The sequence below is a fragment of the Rhea americana genome, unplaced genomic scaffold, assembly GCF_003343005.1.
Source record: "Rhea americana isolate MKP2758 unplaced genomic scaffold, rheAme1 scaffold_27, whole genome shotgun sequence".
Lineage (NCBI taxonomy): Eukaryota > Metazoa > Chordata > Aves > Rheiformes > Rheidae > Rhea > Rhea americana.
In genome coordinates this window covers 6905015-6920881 of record NW_028186390.1, presented here as the reverse complement: position 1 = coordinate 6920881, position 15867 = coordinate 6905015, and the positions used below count along the sequence as shown (strand labels likewise).

The following is a 15867-nucleotide window of genomic DNA, read 5'->3' as shown; positions in this document are numbered from 1 at the left end:
GACCAGGGGTGCCCGGGACAGTGAAGGATCAGACCGYGGGTGTCAGAAGTGGAGCAGGACCGGAGTTGGGGTGCCAGGGACGATGTGGGACCAAACTGAGGGTGCCAGGGGACGATGCGGGACCGGACCCTGGGAGCTCAGAACTGGACCCGGGGTGCCTGGGACCCGACCGGGGGTGCCCGGGGCAGGCCGGGCCGGGAGCGGAGCGGGGTGCCGGGGGCGGGGGGTGGCAGTGGGCCCGCCCCGCACCTCCCTGCCCGGGGCCGGACCAGGCGGCGGCCGCCCCGCCCCGGCCGCGGTCCCGCCCCGCTCCCGCCCCGGCCCCACCGGCGGAGTCAGCGCGGATCGGCCCAGCATGGAGGGGACGCGGCGCGCCCTGCTCCGCCTCGCCGCCGCCTGCTGCCTGCTCTGCGCCCTGCCAGGTACCGGCGGCCGCCGCCGTGCCCTGCCGGGGGGCTCCGGGGCTCCGGGAAGGGGGGTCCCGGGGGTCGCGCCGCCCCGCCGCTCTCGGCGCGCCGGCAGCGCAGCCCGGTGCCACGGGGCGCCCGGTCGGGGCGAGCCGTCGGGGGCCGCCGCGGGGCCGCTTTTCCACTTCTCTCCCCCAAAGCCCCACGCTGGAGGGGGGCGGCTCTCGGGGATCCCCCCCCTCCCCACCACCACCACCACCCCGGCAGCCCTTCGCCGTGCCGAAAACCTCCCGGGAGCAAACGGCCCGCGGGCCGCGGTGCGCCCCGTCTGCAAGCGCCCGCCCGCCGGGCCCCGAAACTTGGCCGGAGTTGCCCTGGCCCCGGCGGCAGCCGGCGGGTCCGCGGGAGATGCTGCCGCGGCCCAGGCGAGCGCCGCGCTCCCGCCAGGGCAGCGCCGACGGCACGGGCCGAGGCCTTGCCCGTGCGGGGCGCCTGGAGCTCGGCTCGGCTCGGCTCGGCTCGGCTCGGCGGGCGGGCGCAGCCCCGCTGCGAGCCCGGCCCCGGGCACGCCGCGGGAGGGGACGGGACGGGAGGCGACGCTGGGGCCGGGGCCCCCGCCGGCGCTCCCCGTCCGCATTTCGGGCCTGCTGCAGGGCCCGAGGGTGCTCGCCGYCCTCCGTCACCCCCGGGTGACGGGCAGGGCTTTGGGAAGCGAGCGTGTTCCTCTCGCTGCGCCTTGGCTGGTCGCAGCGCAGCACGAGGAGCAGTCGGGAGCGGAGAGGTGGCGCGGGGAAACCATCCCTCGTAGCTAGGTGGGCTGGCAAAACCCCAGCGTAGGCGCGTCTGTACTGGCGCGCGGCGCCGAGCCCCAAGCAGGGGCACGAGAGCAGGCGCTCGGGCTGAGCTTTCGCACGCTGGATGCGGTTAGGCCGGGTTTGAGGTTTGAGGGAAGCAGCCACGGGACAGCCCTCCATACGTGTGCAAAGCCCGCGGTGACGCCTGTGCTGGCCAYGCGTGGGCATCTGCGCTCTCGTGGCGTGCCAGGTGCTGGCAGAGGGTGGTTTGCAGCATGCAACTCGGGATTTCCATCAGCCGAGAAGGAACAGGAGTCGAGGGCTGCTGCCTGCCAGGGAGCACCCATGTCTTGGGGTGGTTCTTGTCCCTTTTCCCCATGCTGATGGGCCCCAGCATGCCAGGGTACCCCAGGAAGATCAACATCCTCCGCTGGCTTGTGGGAGCCCTCTTAGTGCAGGGCCCAACGCTCAGACTGCCAGGACATGCAAAATCCAGGTAAAGTCCAACATTAACGTTGTGTTGGACTTTACCTGGGATCCTTCATGCTTAGTGTCCCAATCTCAACTTCCCTCTGTGGCCTCAGGAAATGGCACCTGTGCAGTTTGCCTTCCCTTGTCCTCGTGGCTTTTGCATCTGTGGCTGGGTAGTTGCAGCCAGAGAGACCACGTTTCTACATGTCTTGTGAAAACAGGTGGCTGGGGAGAGATGCTGTCAATAAAAAAAAAAAGCCCCAAGTGGTGAGAGCAATCCTTAATGAGACACCAGAGATTCCAGGCTGGGCAATGATGATGTGCAGGGAAGGCTTCACATGCAGGCTGGGCCCAAAGTCAACAGCCCCCAGCCAAACTGGACTTCTCTCCAGCAGCTCCCAGCACCACAAGCTGTTTTCTACCCTGCTCCCAGCACTGATCCTCTTCAGACCCCTCTGTCCAGCAGCACCTGGCCCTGCTCCATATCTGGGTTTGCTCCAGACAGACACCAGAGTCAGTCCAGGATAGGGGGAAGCCACAGAAATCTCCATCAGTCCGCTTGTTCAGGGCCTGATTTTCTTAATCATCGCCAGCATGCAAGATTACCCAGCTCCACTCTGCCTGTGGTGGGGSTTCCTGGGGCTGCTGGTCCACAGGATTTTCATTAAAAGGGTTGGGCTTACATGGATCTTCCCTGCTAGAGGCTGTTCGTGGGCCACCAGCATCCCTAAACCTGTAGGGACACCACATTTCTGAGACTTTTGCCTCTCCATCACACTTGGCTGACACAAGCCAATGTGTTGGGGAGCTTTTTGAGGGACACGTACACGCTTTTTTTCCTTCAGAAAGTTACCTAATGACCYTACAGACCCCTTGGACCCTGGAGATAGTATTCAGGCCAGCTCTTTCCCAAAAGCAAAAGTCTTCCAGGAGGCTCAATAGCTGAAGGCAGCTTGGAGCTGATGCCGTGGGCGCTGCAGTAAAGCTGGGGCTGCCCTGCGGGGTGTGAATGAGGCTGCTGCATGGCAGCAGCAACTCTTCCAAGGGAGCTAAAAACTGGATTTCACAGGGAACATACACCCCCCCCCCTCCCATTTTGGACTGGGAGCACTGGGTCCCTGCTCACCCAGGCCTCCACAGACCAGCCAGGAGGACACTAAACCACTTGCTAAAGCACCCCCCGCTTCCAAATCACTTCTGAGCAGCGGGAACCCCCCTCCCTCCCACGACGCCCCGTTAGTTCCCACGTGCAGCCCCGTACGCGGGTGCCAGGGAGCCTGGTCCTGCCCCGGGGCCGGCCCCACGGCTGCTCCCCCACGCTCAGCCCACCCCGGCCTCTCAATGCGGCCTTTCTTCGCCGCCTGCGAAAATCCACTTCCTCCAGCAGCGTTCGCCTTAAAAATAAAAGCCCCGGAGTCACTCTGGGCTGGGCGTTTCGCTGTCTGCCGCCTCCCCGAGCAGAGGGGACCCCGCAGGGTGCATAAAGCCCCGTCTGTCGGCGCCCGGGGCCAGGCGCGCAGGCGACAGGCGCCGTCTCGCCCCCGCGGCGCCCGGCCGGCGGCTGCCGGCACCGAGGGTGCCGCTCGGGACGGCTCTGCCCCGCTGCGTCCCCGGCTGCTTCTCCCTGCTGCTTCCAGAGCCACCTTCCACGTGGGAAAAGGGTCCAGTTCTTCCTTGTGCTCTTTCCCGTGCGAGGAGGGACGTCACCTCCTCTCGACAGGGGCACGGGGCTCGGCACAGCCGGGTTCCCCTCCCGGCCCCCGTGAACCGCTCGCCTCCTTCAGCTCCCTTGGCCCCAGCCCTCTGGGCACCCGGTGGAAGGAGCTGCTCGGGCCCAGGGCGGCGTCTCGAGGCCCCTCTCGAGCCGCGCGTCACCGGTGCCCCGGAGGGGCTGTCTGGGGGCCGGCGGGGTCACGGTGTCCAGGCTCCCCCCAGATCGCTGCGTGCTGGAGATGGCGTTAGGGCAGCCAGGTGCCCTGCTRGCACGGGGCTGCTATTAAGGCRCTTGGCTAATTAATTTTCTCCTAAYGATGTGAGCGCTTCCTCCGCTGCAGCTGCGACCGCCGAGGCAATCGGGAGCCAGGGCTGCCTGATGCCAGCAATCCGCACCGCTGCTGTGTTTATCGGGGCTGCAAAGACTGAGGCGCAGAGCAAACTGCGCAGGAGCCGCTGGGCACCCTCCTGCCGGGCAGGGTGCTTCACGGTCCCGCGCGGCCCGCGGAAAATAACCGGCCGGTTCCCCGTCTGCCCTGCCCGGGGTGTTCGGGCCAAGGGCCCTGGCTCCCCTTTTCGCTTCCTGGCGCGTAAAGTCCGAGGCTCGGCGTCTGGCCGCGGGGCTGTCCCTCCGCGGAGCGCCGTATCTAATCCGAGCCGAGTCTCGTGCTCCGCTCGTGGCCACCTGCCTGTCGGGCTGCAGGGAGCTTCTCGGGCAGGAGAGCGGCTTTCTATTCCCGTCCCACCGCAGCCATCGCTTTGCAACGCGCCTGGCCGGTTTCCAGGGTCGCCTCTCGGCACCTCGCGTTTCGCRGCACGCGCCGCGGGGCACGGCCCCGCTTGCCGGGGCCGCGGGGGGTGAGGGCAGCGCTGGCTGCTGGAGCGGCCCGTGCCGCGGCGCCCAGAGACCGCTGCGGACACCGCGTCTCTTGCTGACGCTTTGCCTGGCTCGCCGGCCTGCTCTTAATCGCCCTAAATCTTTGCTCGAACGCCGATGAGATGCAGCAGCTGGCTGCTAAGCCCCGGGCCCTGCAGCTGCCGTGTTTTTCCCAAGGGTCGGGTAACCCGGCCGCGGGCTCCCGCCGTTGGGCGCCTCCGCTGTGGTCCCCACGCGGGCGGCAGGGACCGGGCTGTCCCTGCGCCCCATGTGTGGGCTTCTTGCAGCAAACAGCCCATCGAGGCCCTCTCCGCCATGCCGGGGACAGGGACGGTGGCAGCATCAGCCCCTCTGCAGGCAGGGAGCCCGCAGCAAAGTGCATCCCGGCGGGAGCCTGCCTCCAGCCAGGCGTCAACCTGGGGCGGGGGCTTACTTGGTGGCCCGTCGTACCAGATCTGCATCTCTGCATCCCACTTGGCTGCGTGGGGGTGTTCGCTGGGTGGCATCCCCGGGAGCGGCCGGCAGCTACCGGAAGGGCTCGAGGAACCTTCTCTGCCCCGTGGGGCTTTTCACTTCTGGGCGCTGAGTGAAGGAGGGAGAGGCAGGCTGGGCTGGCGTTGAATCAGCAGCTGCTCCAGTTCTGCTTTTAAGTGCAGTGAAGAGCCTTGGTTTGAAATCCCACTGCACGGTCTTATTTGCGTTTATACTTAAGCTCTTTTTCCTTGAAGAGGTTGTTTTAATTACTGTTGGTTGGTAACCATAAAAACGTAATAACTGGCAACAAAAGGTAATTTCTGCAGTTAATGGAGTACTTTGCTAAGGAAGAAGATGTAATTGCTTAAATACATTACAGGTTACAGCTTATGCTCTTACTCTTTAAACATTGTATGAATTTTGCATTTGCCTACGTTGTTCGTGACTTTTTACACTTAAACAGAAATGGGATTCAGTACGTGCACAAAAATAGCATTTTAGAGGGTTTTGCTTGCCTTTTTGAATGTATCAGAGTCGTGGTTTGAAACACGTTCTATATGAAGCCAATTTAAATGAAGTGCTAGCTACAGAGAGTGGCAGCCTGCATGGGAAGATGTGTTAGCTTGCGGCAGTCCAGCTCTCATGGGTCACTTTTTCTGAAATCCTAGGCTGACTTTCCCATCTCTCTGTGCCCAGCTCTCGTGGGTCTCTGCACTGGTGGTGACTGCAACTCCAGGCTGATGCTCTGCTCTCCCTTGAGTCAACCGGTCCAGCTGGGGCCCTGCTCCATCTCACTGCTCTATTTTCTTAGGGAAACATTTGGACCTTGGAGTATCTGCTGTGGCAGGGGGTGAGACCAGGCTGGATGGAGGAGACCTTCCAGCTGAGGTTTCTTTGCACCCGGCCAAGCCAGCTTGGAGAGGGTGGCCAGGGATGTGGCATGCAGGCTACGGGGAGATGGGATGCCAGAGCTGTTTGTCAGGCAGCATCTTTCCCTGGCTAATCACACCATGGCTTTGCCTCCATGCGTGCAAACCTTACACGACCCCTTGCTTGGCCCCAGCCCTGAAGCTTGGGCAGAGAGCACCAAGTGGGATAAGCCCCATCTCCTGCAGCCCAGGCTTCCTTCATCCTTCTCTCTTATGGCTTCTTTATCCTGTGTCCACCCCAGAGCCGGTGGGAGCTCGGGCTGGTGCATGGAGGTCCGTCAGTGCTGTCAGTTGTGCTGGGAGGGGCCTGAAGCCAAGGGCTGATCTCGGAGGCCTGCTTTCCCTCCCGGAGCGCGGAGCGCTTCCCCTCCCGGAGCGTGGAGCGCTTCCCACCCATTCCCACCCCAACACGGGGGCTTCCTGGCCAGTTGCACCCGAACTCCCCCGGGGCCGCTCTTTTCCCTGACCCCTCCATTTCCCAGGCGGAGGTCACTGCAGTCAGCACAGTCTGATCAGGGCTGCCGCTCCAAAATCCCACAGCCCTGCTCTTACGTGGCCTGAGATTGCTGGTTCCCGCCACGGCGAGGCCGAGCCAAGCGGTGAGCAGGGCCCACGGAGGCAGGAGAGCGGCCGTAGCCAGGGGCTGGCTGCCTTGGCATTTGGCATAACTGCTGTATCAGAGCCCTTGCTCTGAGCTGGTCCAGCTTATCCGCTTGGATTATGGTCATTATTGCTTTGGAATGGTGTAAGGGTGACAGGCTTCGCCAGCCGTCTTGGCATGCTGCAGCTTCCATCCTCGGGGGGCTCCAGGGGAGGCCAAGGTAGATTGGCCACCCCAACTCCTTCCCTCTCCACCTGAGACTGGAGGGGCCTGTTCCCACCTGGAGTCATGTCTGCAGGTGCCCGTCGCGGCAATGCCCGAGGCAGCGCAGCCAGAGCCTCKCTGGCATCCGGCACTGGGAGCAGAGCTCCTCCAGGAAGATGCCAGCGTAACAAGCTCTGACCTGTGTCTCTCTAAGTAACCCACAAACAGCTGAAAACATCAGCGCTCGGTGGCTGGAGCACCAAGGACAGCCCTGGAAGCTGGGGATTTTCCCACCTGTTGGACACCAAGGAGCCAGCAGAAACCCCAGTGGCTGGATGCTGGGGAGCCTAACACAGCAAGAGGCTTGTTGGGTCTCATCCAGCCACTGCTGGCTGCTTTGGCTTTGCAGCGAGCTGTGCTCTCCCCCATGGTGCTGCAGGGTTTGTTCGAGGGTAGGTGGGAATGGGTTGCAGCAAGTGCCTGTTTTGGTGATAAATCTGTGGAAAACAAAACTGTGATGCTGCAACAACAGTGTAATCTTAATTCAAAGCAAATCTTAATTCAAGACCTTGGAAGAGGGTAATTTTATTTTAAAACAAAACTGAAGTAAAACTCATTGGTGCTCCTGCTTTCATAGCCATGTGCTTCCAAGCACCAAGATGCCCTGTGTTTCCTATCTCCCTGTTCCTACCACCTATTTCCTTTGGTGCTTTGTGTGGTGACTGTGCAGGCTTTGGATGTACCCCTCAGGAAGGGACAGACAGCCATGGTGATCTTTTGTCTGTCCATCCCTGAGTGATCACTGTCCTTTTGTCTCCTTGACCATCTTGTGGCTTCTGCCTTTTTCTCTTATCTTCCCACCATCATCTCTTAATGGTTTGAGTCTCATCTCTTAATGAGAGAGGCTTGTTAGCCTGCTTTAGGTTCTCCTTTGTTTCCTGGGCTGGGTGTGCTGGGCTCAAGGACCTGCTAATGCAGGTGCCATGGACTCTGCCCTGCTCAGGGGCTCCAAACCTGCCAATCTCAACATCGCTATTGCGATTCTCTACAAATGGGGTTTTGCACGCCACATCCCTGCAGTGCCGCATCCCTATGTCCTGCTCCCACATGTGCTGTCACTACAGCACGAGCTCTTCCCAAATGGTACCATTACGTTGTTGCGGGATGCAGGGACAGAGCAGCCCGTCAGGGCAGGAGGAGTTACAGAGGGGAAATATTACTCCTCTCAGCTCTGCTTCCCGCAGGCGCGGGGAGCTGTGTGCATGACCCACGGGCTGCGGTGGCCGTGCCGCAGGCAGCGCTCCCGTGGGGACACCAGCCCGCAGCACCGGAGAGGTGCTCTGCTGTGGAGGACTCGGGCTCTTCTGCCTCCTCCTAGTTTTCCTTTCCTAGTCAGAAAATGGCACAGCTGGGGCAGAGCTGCTCAGGCCGTCGTACAAGACAGCTCTGCCCAAATCCTTATGGGGCCCTGGTTATAGCTCGCCGCCGGGGCTGCCGTCGGGCCGTTATTCCAGGCAGGACGCAGCCGGGCTTGCTGCTGGCCRTGCACCCGCAGCAGCTGTGAAGCGGCTGTTCATGCCCAGCCTGGATCCCTCGACATTCCCAGCGTGAGCTCCGGAGCTGCAGGGATGTCGCCCAGCRAGCAGCACCCCGAACTGCAATGCCGGAGATTGTCACGTGAGGAGCTGCGAGCTTCGGGCATGCAGYGCCCAGCGTTTTCCTCCGAGGTATCACCGTCGTAAGCGTATCCTCCACCTTAGCGCCCAAAGTTTGCTCTACGTTCAGAGGCACATTCCAGCTGGATCCAGGCACGGCCGAAGGCGCTTTCGGTCATCGCGTTTAACTTGTCCCAACTTGAGACCGCTCTTGAGAGCTAATTCCCCAGCCGTGTCGAGTGGCGTTGCCCTGCCGGCTCGTGCTTCCCCGCGCGAGCCCGGGTGGGCCAGGGGCCCCGGCAGGGGCAGCGCGTTGCCCTCTTGCCCTGCTTCCCGGGTCCGAGCTCTCCCGCGGAAGATGCTTTGTGTCTTTTTCTTAGGGCTTGTTAAGTGCTGTAAGTAGAGAAGAGTGCCCATAACCRTGTTCCTTCTGAAAAGCTTTTAAAAGCTGCTGAGATTTTTCCCAAAGCCTTGGTACTGGCGTGGTCTGCTTTGTCGGCAGATGAATATTCCTCTATTTCAGCATCTGCCTCGGATGCTTCTCCAGGACAGAGAGAGTGGGCATAAAGATGGAATTTTCTTCAATACCTTTATTTTTTCCTGCAGTTGGCTTGTCATGCCTCAGTGGCTTGGGTAGAAACTTGGGACAGAAATAGTCAAAATATTGGCCCTGCAATGTTTTTAAATTGCCTGAAGAGGCCACGCTGATGTGGCTACACTTTTTTTGCTGTTTTTTCCTGTTCACACCCTTCCAGAAGTCTTCGCTCCCGAGATCCGTGTTTGTTCGCTGGCGGCGTGGGAGCTCTGTGGGTTTCCTCCTCCTGCGYGCGGGCGCGCTGTCTGGCGGCGGCGGCCCCGGGGGATCCTTGTGCGTGGCGGGTCCCTGCGCAGGAGCTGCCCCGCTTTGCTGCAGGCTGAGTCGCTCCCATTTCTATGACAACGGTCACACTTTATGGTGACGATGTGTTCATAAATAGCTCATGAAGGCGGCTTCCTGAGCGTAACCCTGGCTTCTATACCGTCTTTGTTAGCGGGAGTACTCCCTTACTACCTATTTTACCTTTCCTTCTAGCAGCAAGCCTGGGCTGCTTGCTGCTGCTAAGATGGTTAGCAACATGTGCTTCACTCTTGCCAGCCACAGACTTTCTAAACATCAGTTTTCTACAGTYCGTTGGACCAGGGAAGATAGAGGAACTACTTCCACTTCTTCCCCCACTTGCTTCTTTCTCTCTCTCTCTCTTTTTTTTTCCAACCACTTCTGACTCTTGACTCTTCTTCCCTTTCTCAATGAACCAAGGAAGACTGAACTAAGTTTCCTGCAGAATCATGTCTCAGGTGATACTTAAAATCGTCTAAAAGGGTGCCCCTGGGTAGAGTAGAGGGTGTAGAGACACTAATAGCCAGGGGGGCTTTTKGGGGAGGAGGAAAGACAGGCCCTTGGAGCAGCCCCTGCCCCACGGGGGCCAAGAGGGCAGAGGGGCTGCCTGAACCCCTTCCTGAAGCTGTGCTTCCCGTGTGAAAACCTGTCCTGCGTTTGGAGGCAAGGGGATGGAGAGATTCAACTCCTGGCCTCTCCCTCTGCTTCTCCTCTCCGCATGGGACCTCTGACAAACTTTGCAGTATTTCTTATCTCCCTTTCCTAGGAGAGGGGCAGAAGACAGGAGAAACTTTGGTGACACCGTCACCTTTTCTCAGCACAATGCCAACCTCACACCAGCCCGGTGAAGCCGCTGAACCCAGTCCAGAGACTACCACYGTTCCTGAAACAGGCTCGGAAAAAAACATGACTGCTGCAGTGGCCAATGGCACTGGAGCCCCTGCTGCAGAGGAGAGTGCCTCCATCTCCGCTCCGAACGTGCCAGGCACYGAGGCAGAGGGACTGCAGACTTCTTCCACCTCCAGCCCAGGGGATGTCACGGTTACACATCATGAGCACCACAACACAAGCCTCTCAGTTAACAGCAGCACTGAAATCCCTTCCTCAAATGCCAGTACTCAGGAGGAAAATGCACCTGGCCATGAAGGCACAGAGTCTTYGAGCACAACAGAAGTGGGTGCGGGCAGTACAGCCCCAGCATCTCCACCAAACAGTGTGCCAGGTGAGGTTTTGCCTTTCCCAGCTCTGCAGAAAGTCTTGCCCCAGGGATGCACAACCTGAACTCGCAGCACTGAATGTCATTCGTCCCCCTGAACTCTGCTGGGAATCGGAGAAGGGGGGGRATGCAGAGAGAGTCATTAAGCACGTCCTGGTAAATGGGGATGACTTGCTGAGGTGCTGTTGGCTCAGCACCCTACTTGCAAGCCCCTTTATGGTGTTAATTGTGTTGGCTGCTTTCCAGCGAGGTGAYTGAATGCATGCCACGAAGGCCGTTCTCTCTCTCATACAAACCAAGCCCTTTTCCTCCCAGATATACATGTGCTGCGCACACAGTGCCACTGAGCAGCCCCTGTCAATTCAGTGCCCTTGCAGCACAGCTCCGGAGTGCTGCCCAGCTGGGGCGCCAGGGCTGGGAGCCTGCCAGGAGCCTTAGTGATGCCTGCAAAATGGGGCAGAGCRCCCTTCTTCCATGTCGGATGGAAATCCCCATGCGCACAACAGCCAGGCGGCCCAGAGCAGCTCCGTGGCAGGCTCATCCYGCTGATGCTGGCATCCCATCACTGCCTCCCTTAAGACAGGACAGAGATGAGGCAGCCACAAGCTCCAGCTCACCCGCGTGGGAACTGCRACCTTCAGATCCCTCTGGACAGCAGGGGGGACTGGCTCCAAGAGGCCATGGTCCCTGCTGTCAACAACCCTGGGGCCTGATAGACTGTCACACACCCCTGATGTGAAGCATGTATTGATTGACCATTGATTTGCATGGTGTTTATGCAGAACGGCATCCTTCACCCCAGCTCATGTCACAGGGTCCTGCTGCTGTGACACACACATACAGCCTTGGGAGATGCCACTATCCAGTCCTGGTGCTGCCCTCCACAGAGAGACTTTTGCTCTGGGGTGGTCTCTAGCTTTCCACAAAGCTGCTTAGGGCTTCCCTGCTCATCCTTCATTCCCAGGGTGGGACAGGATTTATGGGCCCTACGCCATGTTTGGGGTTTATCTTTTGAAATAACTGTCCGTCCCTATTTACAGCAACAACCAACAGCTCGCACCTGGGATCTTCTGACAGTCAGATCATGGAGTCTACAACAGTGAGATCTGGGGCCACGTCAGGGATGAGCCCTGACACACAGACAAGCACCATGGAGCCACAAACTACCTCTGCTCCCTTCTCCACCAAAGGGAGTATGTCTTCTGCTACCACCTCCAGTGCTGCGACAGTGACTCTCGTTGTGACCACCTCCACCGCTAGCAGCACAGCTGCTATCAGCACCAGTGCATCTGCACTAAAGCAGCCAGTAGAGCTTGTGCATGAGAAAGCTTCTGTGTTGGACGTTGGCGATGATAAAAATCCAGGTAAATGCTCTGCTTTTGTCCCTGTCTTCCTAAAACTTGAGTGCTGGGGAGGTCCAGAAAAGACAGGGTTCTGCTAGTCCAGCTGGATTTCCTTTGGCCTTACTCCCCTGGTATCTGTGCCTTGCAGAGCTGCCCAGCTTTCCTTTGGCCGAGACAACAAGGGCTGATCCCTTAGTAATCGCAGTGATCTCTGTCTTCATTGTCATGGTGGGCATCCTGGGCCTGGTGGCCTTCTTGAGATATCGCCAGCACAACAGCCGCATGGAATTCCGGCGCCTGCAGGACCTACCTATGGTGAGCAATGCCTTTGGCCCAGCCTGGCACAGTCGGACCTGCTACAGGCTCTTGCCTGTTTTGCAGTTCCCCTTCTGCTACACTGGCAACATTTGGCGTAGTTGTAGCACTGAAAATGCTTATCAAAACCCCTGGTCCCTCTCTTTATATTCAGGGTTTGCATCAAACCAGCATTTCTCAAGGTTGACCACTGAAGAGGCTCTCTGCCTTCCCCTCGCTCTGCAGGGTAACACTTAGAGGTTAAATGCAGGAGGAAGGGGAGCACACTCCAAATTTCCCCTGAAATGACACTTTCCTATCTCTTCCTATGCTCAACTTGCTGGATGCCTATTACAAAGCAGATCTTGTGCTCTGTTCCAGGGGAGTTTGTCTGTCTGTCTGTATTTTATTCTTTGGGATATAAAAAGAMGAGGGCTTCAGAGGTTGGAGTAGCTCTGAGGAGGCTGCAACTAACTCACTATGCTTTCTGGGACAAGGCACACTGATTCCCTTCTGCAGCTGGCAAGAAAGCTGATGCTATTACAAGCTGAGTGGAGTTTCCCATAGTCAGGGTTTTCCACATCCCTACAGCAGGCAGGCTCTTCCTGCGTAGGGCTCTTCTTTCCAAAAGCTGCAGCAGAAGGGCAGAGCAAATGCCCAAAGATCCAGGAATTGCACAGGAAAATCATTTGGGTTGATGGCCAGGCAGATGGCCATGCAGTGACAGYGAGGATGGCATGACTGTGCTGCCCGCACAGCACGCCTCCAGGCTGTTGCTGTGTGCTGTTGGGCAGATAGCCCATTACAACGTGATCTTTTCTGCTTCTAGGATGACATGATGGAGGACACCCCCCTCTCCCTCTACAGCTACTAGACAGCCAGACTGAACTTCCCAGAGGAGAAGGCCTCAAGGACTTGGTCCCAGATGAGCTGCTGAGGAACGAGTGGCTGTGATTTGCACACGACTGAAAGATCTTTTTCAAATGGCTTTTGGTTTTAGACTTTTCAAAATATTTCAATGTTGAAGTTTTTATGCTGGGAATCAGAGCCCAGGTTTGGCCCTTTCCTCCAGGCTCTCCTTGAAACAATGCCCTGAAGAGGCGCTTTCTCCTTTTAGTGTTGTGGACAGTTAGCCAAGACAGTGTTTGGCAGCATGCTCCCAAGGGACTCTTCTGCCCCTCTTGGCAACTGCTGCTTCCAAAGGAAGTGGGCAAGTGATCCATACAAGAGCTCTTACACTGGCGGTGTCAGCACAGTGCCAGCAAAGGAGACTGTTGCTTCCTGAGGGACCTGAGGATGGGGAGATCAGTTCTCTTGGGCTCCCTCTTGTTCTGTACTTTAAGTTTTTTTTTTCCTTGCACTTTTTTTGTTCCTGTTTCAGCTTTAGTGCTGGATTGGGCACTGTCCATCCTAAAATGCCTGCCAGGAGGATGGCAGACTGCTCTGCTTCYTTCCTACCTCTATACCTTTCTCTTCAACCAGGTAAAACAGCTTTGTGACCACTGGAGAAGCGCCCTTGCTACGTAATGTTGCTCTGAAGTTGCCAAGAGGGAATGAACATAATTTTAGTATAAGGTTTGATAGGACTCAATCAATTRCCAATTAGACACACTAATTTGGTCTCACCAAGATCAGGAGTCTGCGTTTGCCATAGTTGATGCTTTCAGCATATGCATAAACTCCTCACCCAAGTTCAGTAAATGCTTTAGTCCATTTCCCTTTCTGGATTGACACATACCTTTCCTCAGGTACCTCCCATTTTGCTGCTAGCATCTCCTTGCTGAAAGTTGTACAAAATTAGTACTGTACTATCCTTCCTCTATTAGTGCAAGATCTAAATTCCTTTATTTTCTAATGTTGGTCTTTGAGGCCAGTTGGTGTCTTGTCATGAGGACAAATCCTGGATGCAGGTGCCTTCCTCCTGTTCCCTTTGTAGGTGTTAGGATGCTTAGATTATGCCTTTTTGCCTCAAAACATCCTTGCTGTAAACTGCATCCAAGGTGTTGCACCAAGGCTCCTGAGCTCCCTCAAAGGGCCAAAGCCTCTGAGTGCAAGTCTGAGGATCTTTGCATGTCCTGTCTTTAGGAAAAAAAAAAAAAAAAAAAACAGATTTGCGCATTGCAGGATTCCAAGTGTTGTATGGAAGACTTCATGTAAGTAACACCCATTCCCATTTTCTAATTCACATTTGATGGCAGGTAAGAGAAACACGTGCCCATCTCCCCTTCTCTAGACTGATTTTTTGATGAAGCCAGTTGCTCCCTCAAGAGCAACAGCAAGGGCTAGAGATCTTCTATCACATTGCTCTTACAAACTGCAATCTCCCTTCTCCCTTCAGGGGCAGCACTCACTGACCCCCAACAAAGGACAGGCTCTTGCCTCACTAGCAAAAATACCTTCTTCCTCCAGTTATTTATTGCTCATACTAGTGCAGAAGGAAGGGAAAGGGGAATTTCCCCACCAGCAAGGCTCAAATTAGTAATCTCTATAAAACTCAAAGATGGGGCTGCCTGTAGAGAACTTGTGTGGGTCAAATAGATGAACTGGATAAGGCATTAGTTCTCCTTTCCTGCATTACTGCTTCCCAAGTAGCTGACAAATGACCATAGCACAGTTCTGGTTCAGCTGTTGGCTTTGGGCTTGTGGGTTTACTCTAAGGATGCCCARTACAATAAGGAAGAAGGGTTGGTTCCCTCCTCCTAATATTACATGAAACTAAAGGGCAATTGTCACTGCTCCAAAGCTTTTGTATCAAGTGTTGTCTGCACAGAGCAATCTCCCTAGCTACAGGCTTGTTTCCCCTGCCGCAGGGCAGGGTGCTACTGGTTTTTGGCACAAAAAAGAGGCAAGTTAGTTGTGGAAAATAAAACTCCATCCTGACTGAAACTGGTGTAGGCTGGTGTAGCTGGAAAGAGTCTCTGCACACAACCCAAAATGCAGGGGCTGGTTGTTCTGGTTTCCCATCCATCACTGTCCAGGGGAAAGAGGTGAGGAAGAAAACTCGCCAAACACCAAAGTGCAACTTTCTCTGTAAAATATGTTAATAGTGGATTTTTTTCTGCAATAAAGTTACAAATGCCAAAGGTTTCCCAGCTCCTTATATTTTCATTGCAGACTTCTAGCTGAAGAGCTTTCAGAGACCACAGTGAATTTTGTGATAGATAAACAGCAGTAGTTTGGGGTAAGAAGACTCAGTGAAAATGCCAGACACCTATAAACCACAGCTCTCTAGGGCTCAGGACACCAGCTCCTATTTGTGTTGCTTCTTGACAGAGTTGTTCCCTCTTTATCTCTGGATTTCATTGAGATTCATACCTATGCAGTTAAATCAGATGGAATCTCTCTTAAAGAGCTACACTAGAGCCAGAAATCTGAAATACATACCTTGACATTCTCCTCCTTTGCCTCCGATTTAAGATTACTTTATTATTCTCATCTGTTGTCAACCATAATCCCAAACTATCTACAGAAACATCCTCAAAGCCAGTCTAATCCAAGCCTAACTAACATCTGTCATGCTTCTTCCTACAGTACAGGAGAAAAAGAAAACTGAAATAACACACTCCTTTTTGCTTAGCTTTATAGCTGTTTTGAACTGTTCCCCTTGGAGCTCAGACCTACAGGGAGGTAAGCACTCACGGCTGGTTTCAAAAGCCCACCTCTTACTATAGAGCTGGTAACGTCTCTCCTAAGCTAAATTTGTTACAATGCTTAGGTGAAATAGCCCAGCTCACCATGTTATGGATCTGTTGTGTTACAGGACTTTCTCCTGCAAAAGCAAAACTACTTGGGCATCGAAAAGCCTGAATTTTTGAAAGTACTTCCATTAGGGCTCTAGAAAAGCAAATCCTTGGAGATCTACAACAAGGGCTGAACCAGAATACTTCTTTGCCAAAACCCTTACTGAGTAATCTGAACAGTTTCAGGGGGTGATCTCTCAAACCTGCAGAGATTTCCATCCTGCCCCAAAGATAAAGCCATACAGAACAGAAGAACTAAGTGACAGAACAAA

General features: G+C 56.2%; 1 protein-coding gene across 1 annotated transcript; it reads left to right on the top strand.

Moving 5' to 3' along the window:
- Nucleotides 1–325: 325 nt before the first annotated feature.
- LOC146594180 (uncharacterized) lies at nt 326–14942 on the top strand. The gene is made up of 5 exons (XM_085308136.1): nt 326–422; nt 9769–10224; nt 11259–11582; nt 11710–11876; nt 12685–14942. Exons 1-5 carry the CDS (start codon nt 356–358, stop codon nt 12727–12729), a joined length of 1059 nt encoding a protein of 352 aa, XP_085164262.1. The 5' UTR covers nt 326–355; the 3' UTR covers nt 12730–14942.
- The last annotated feature ends 925 nt before the right edge of the window (nt 14943–15867 follow it).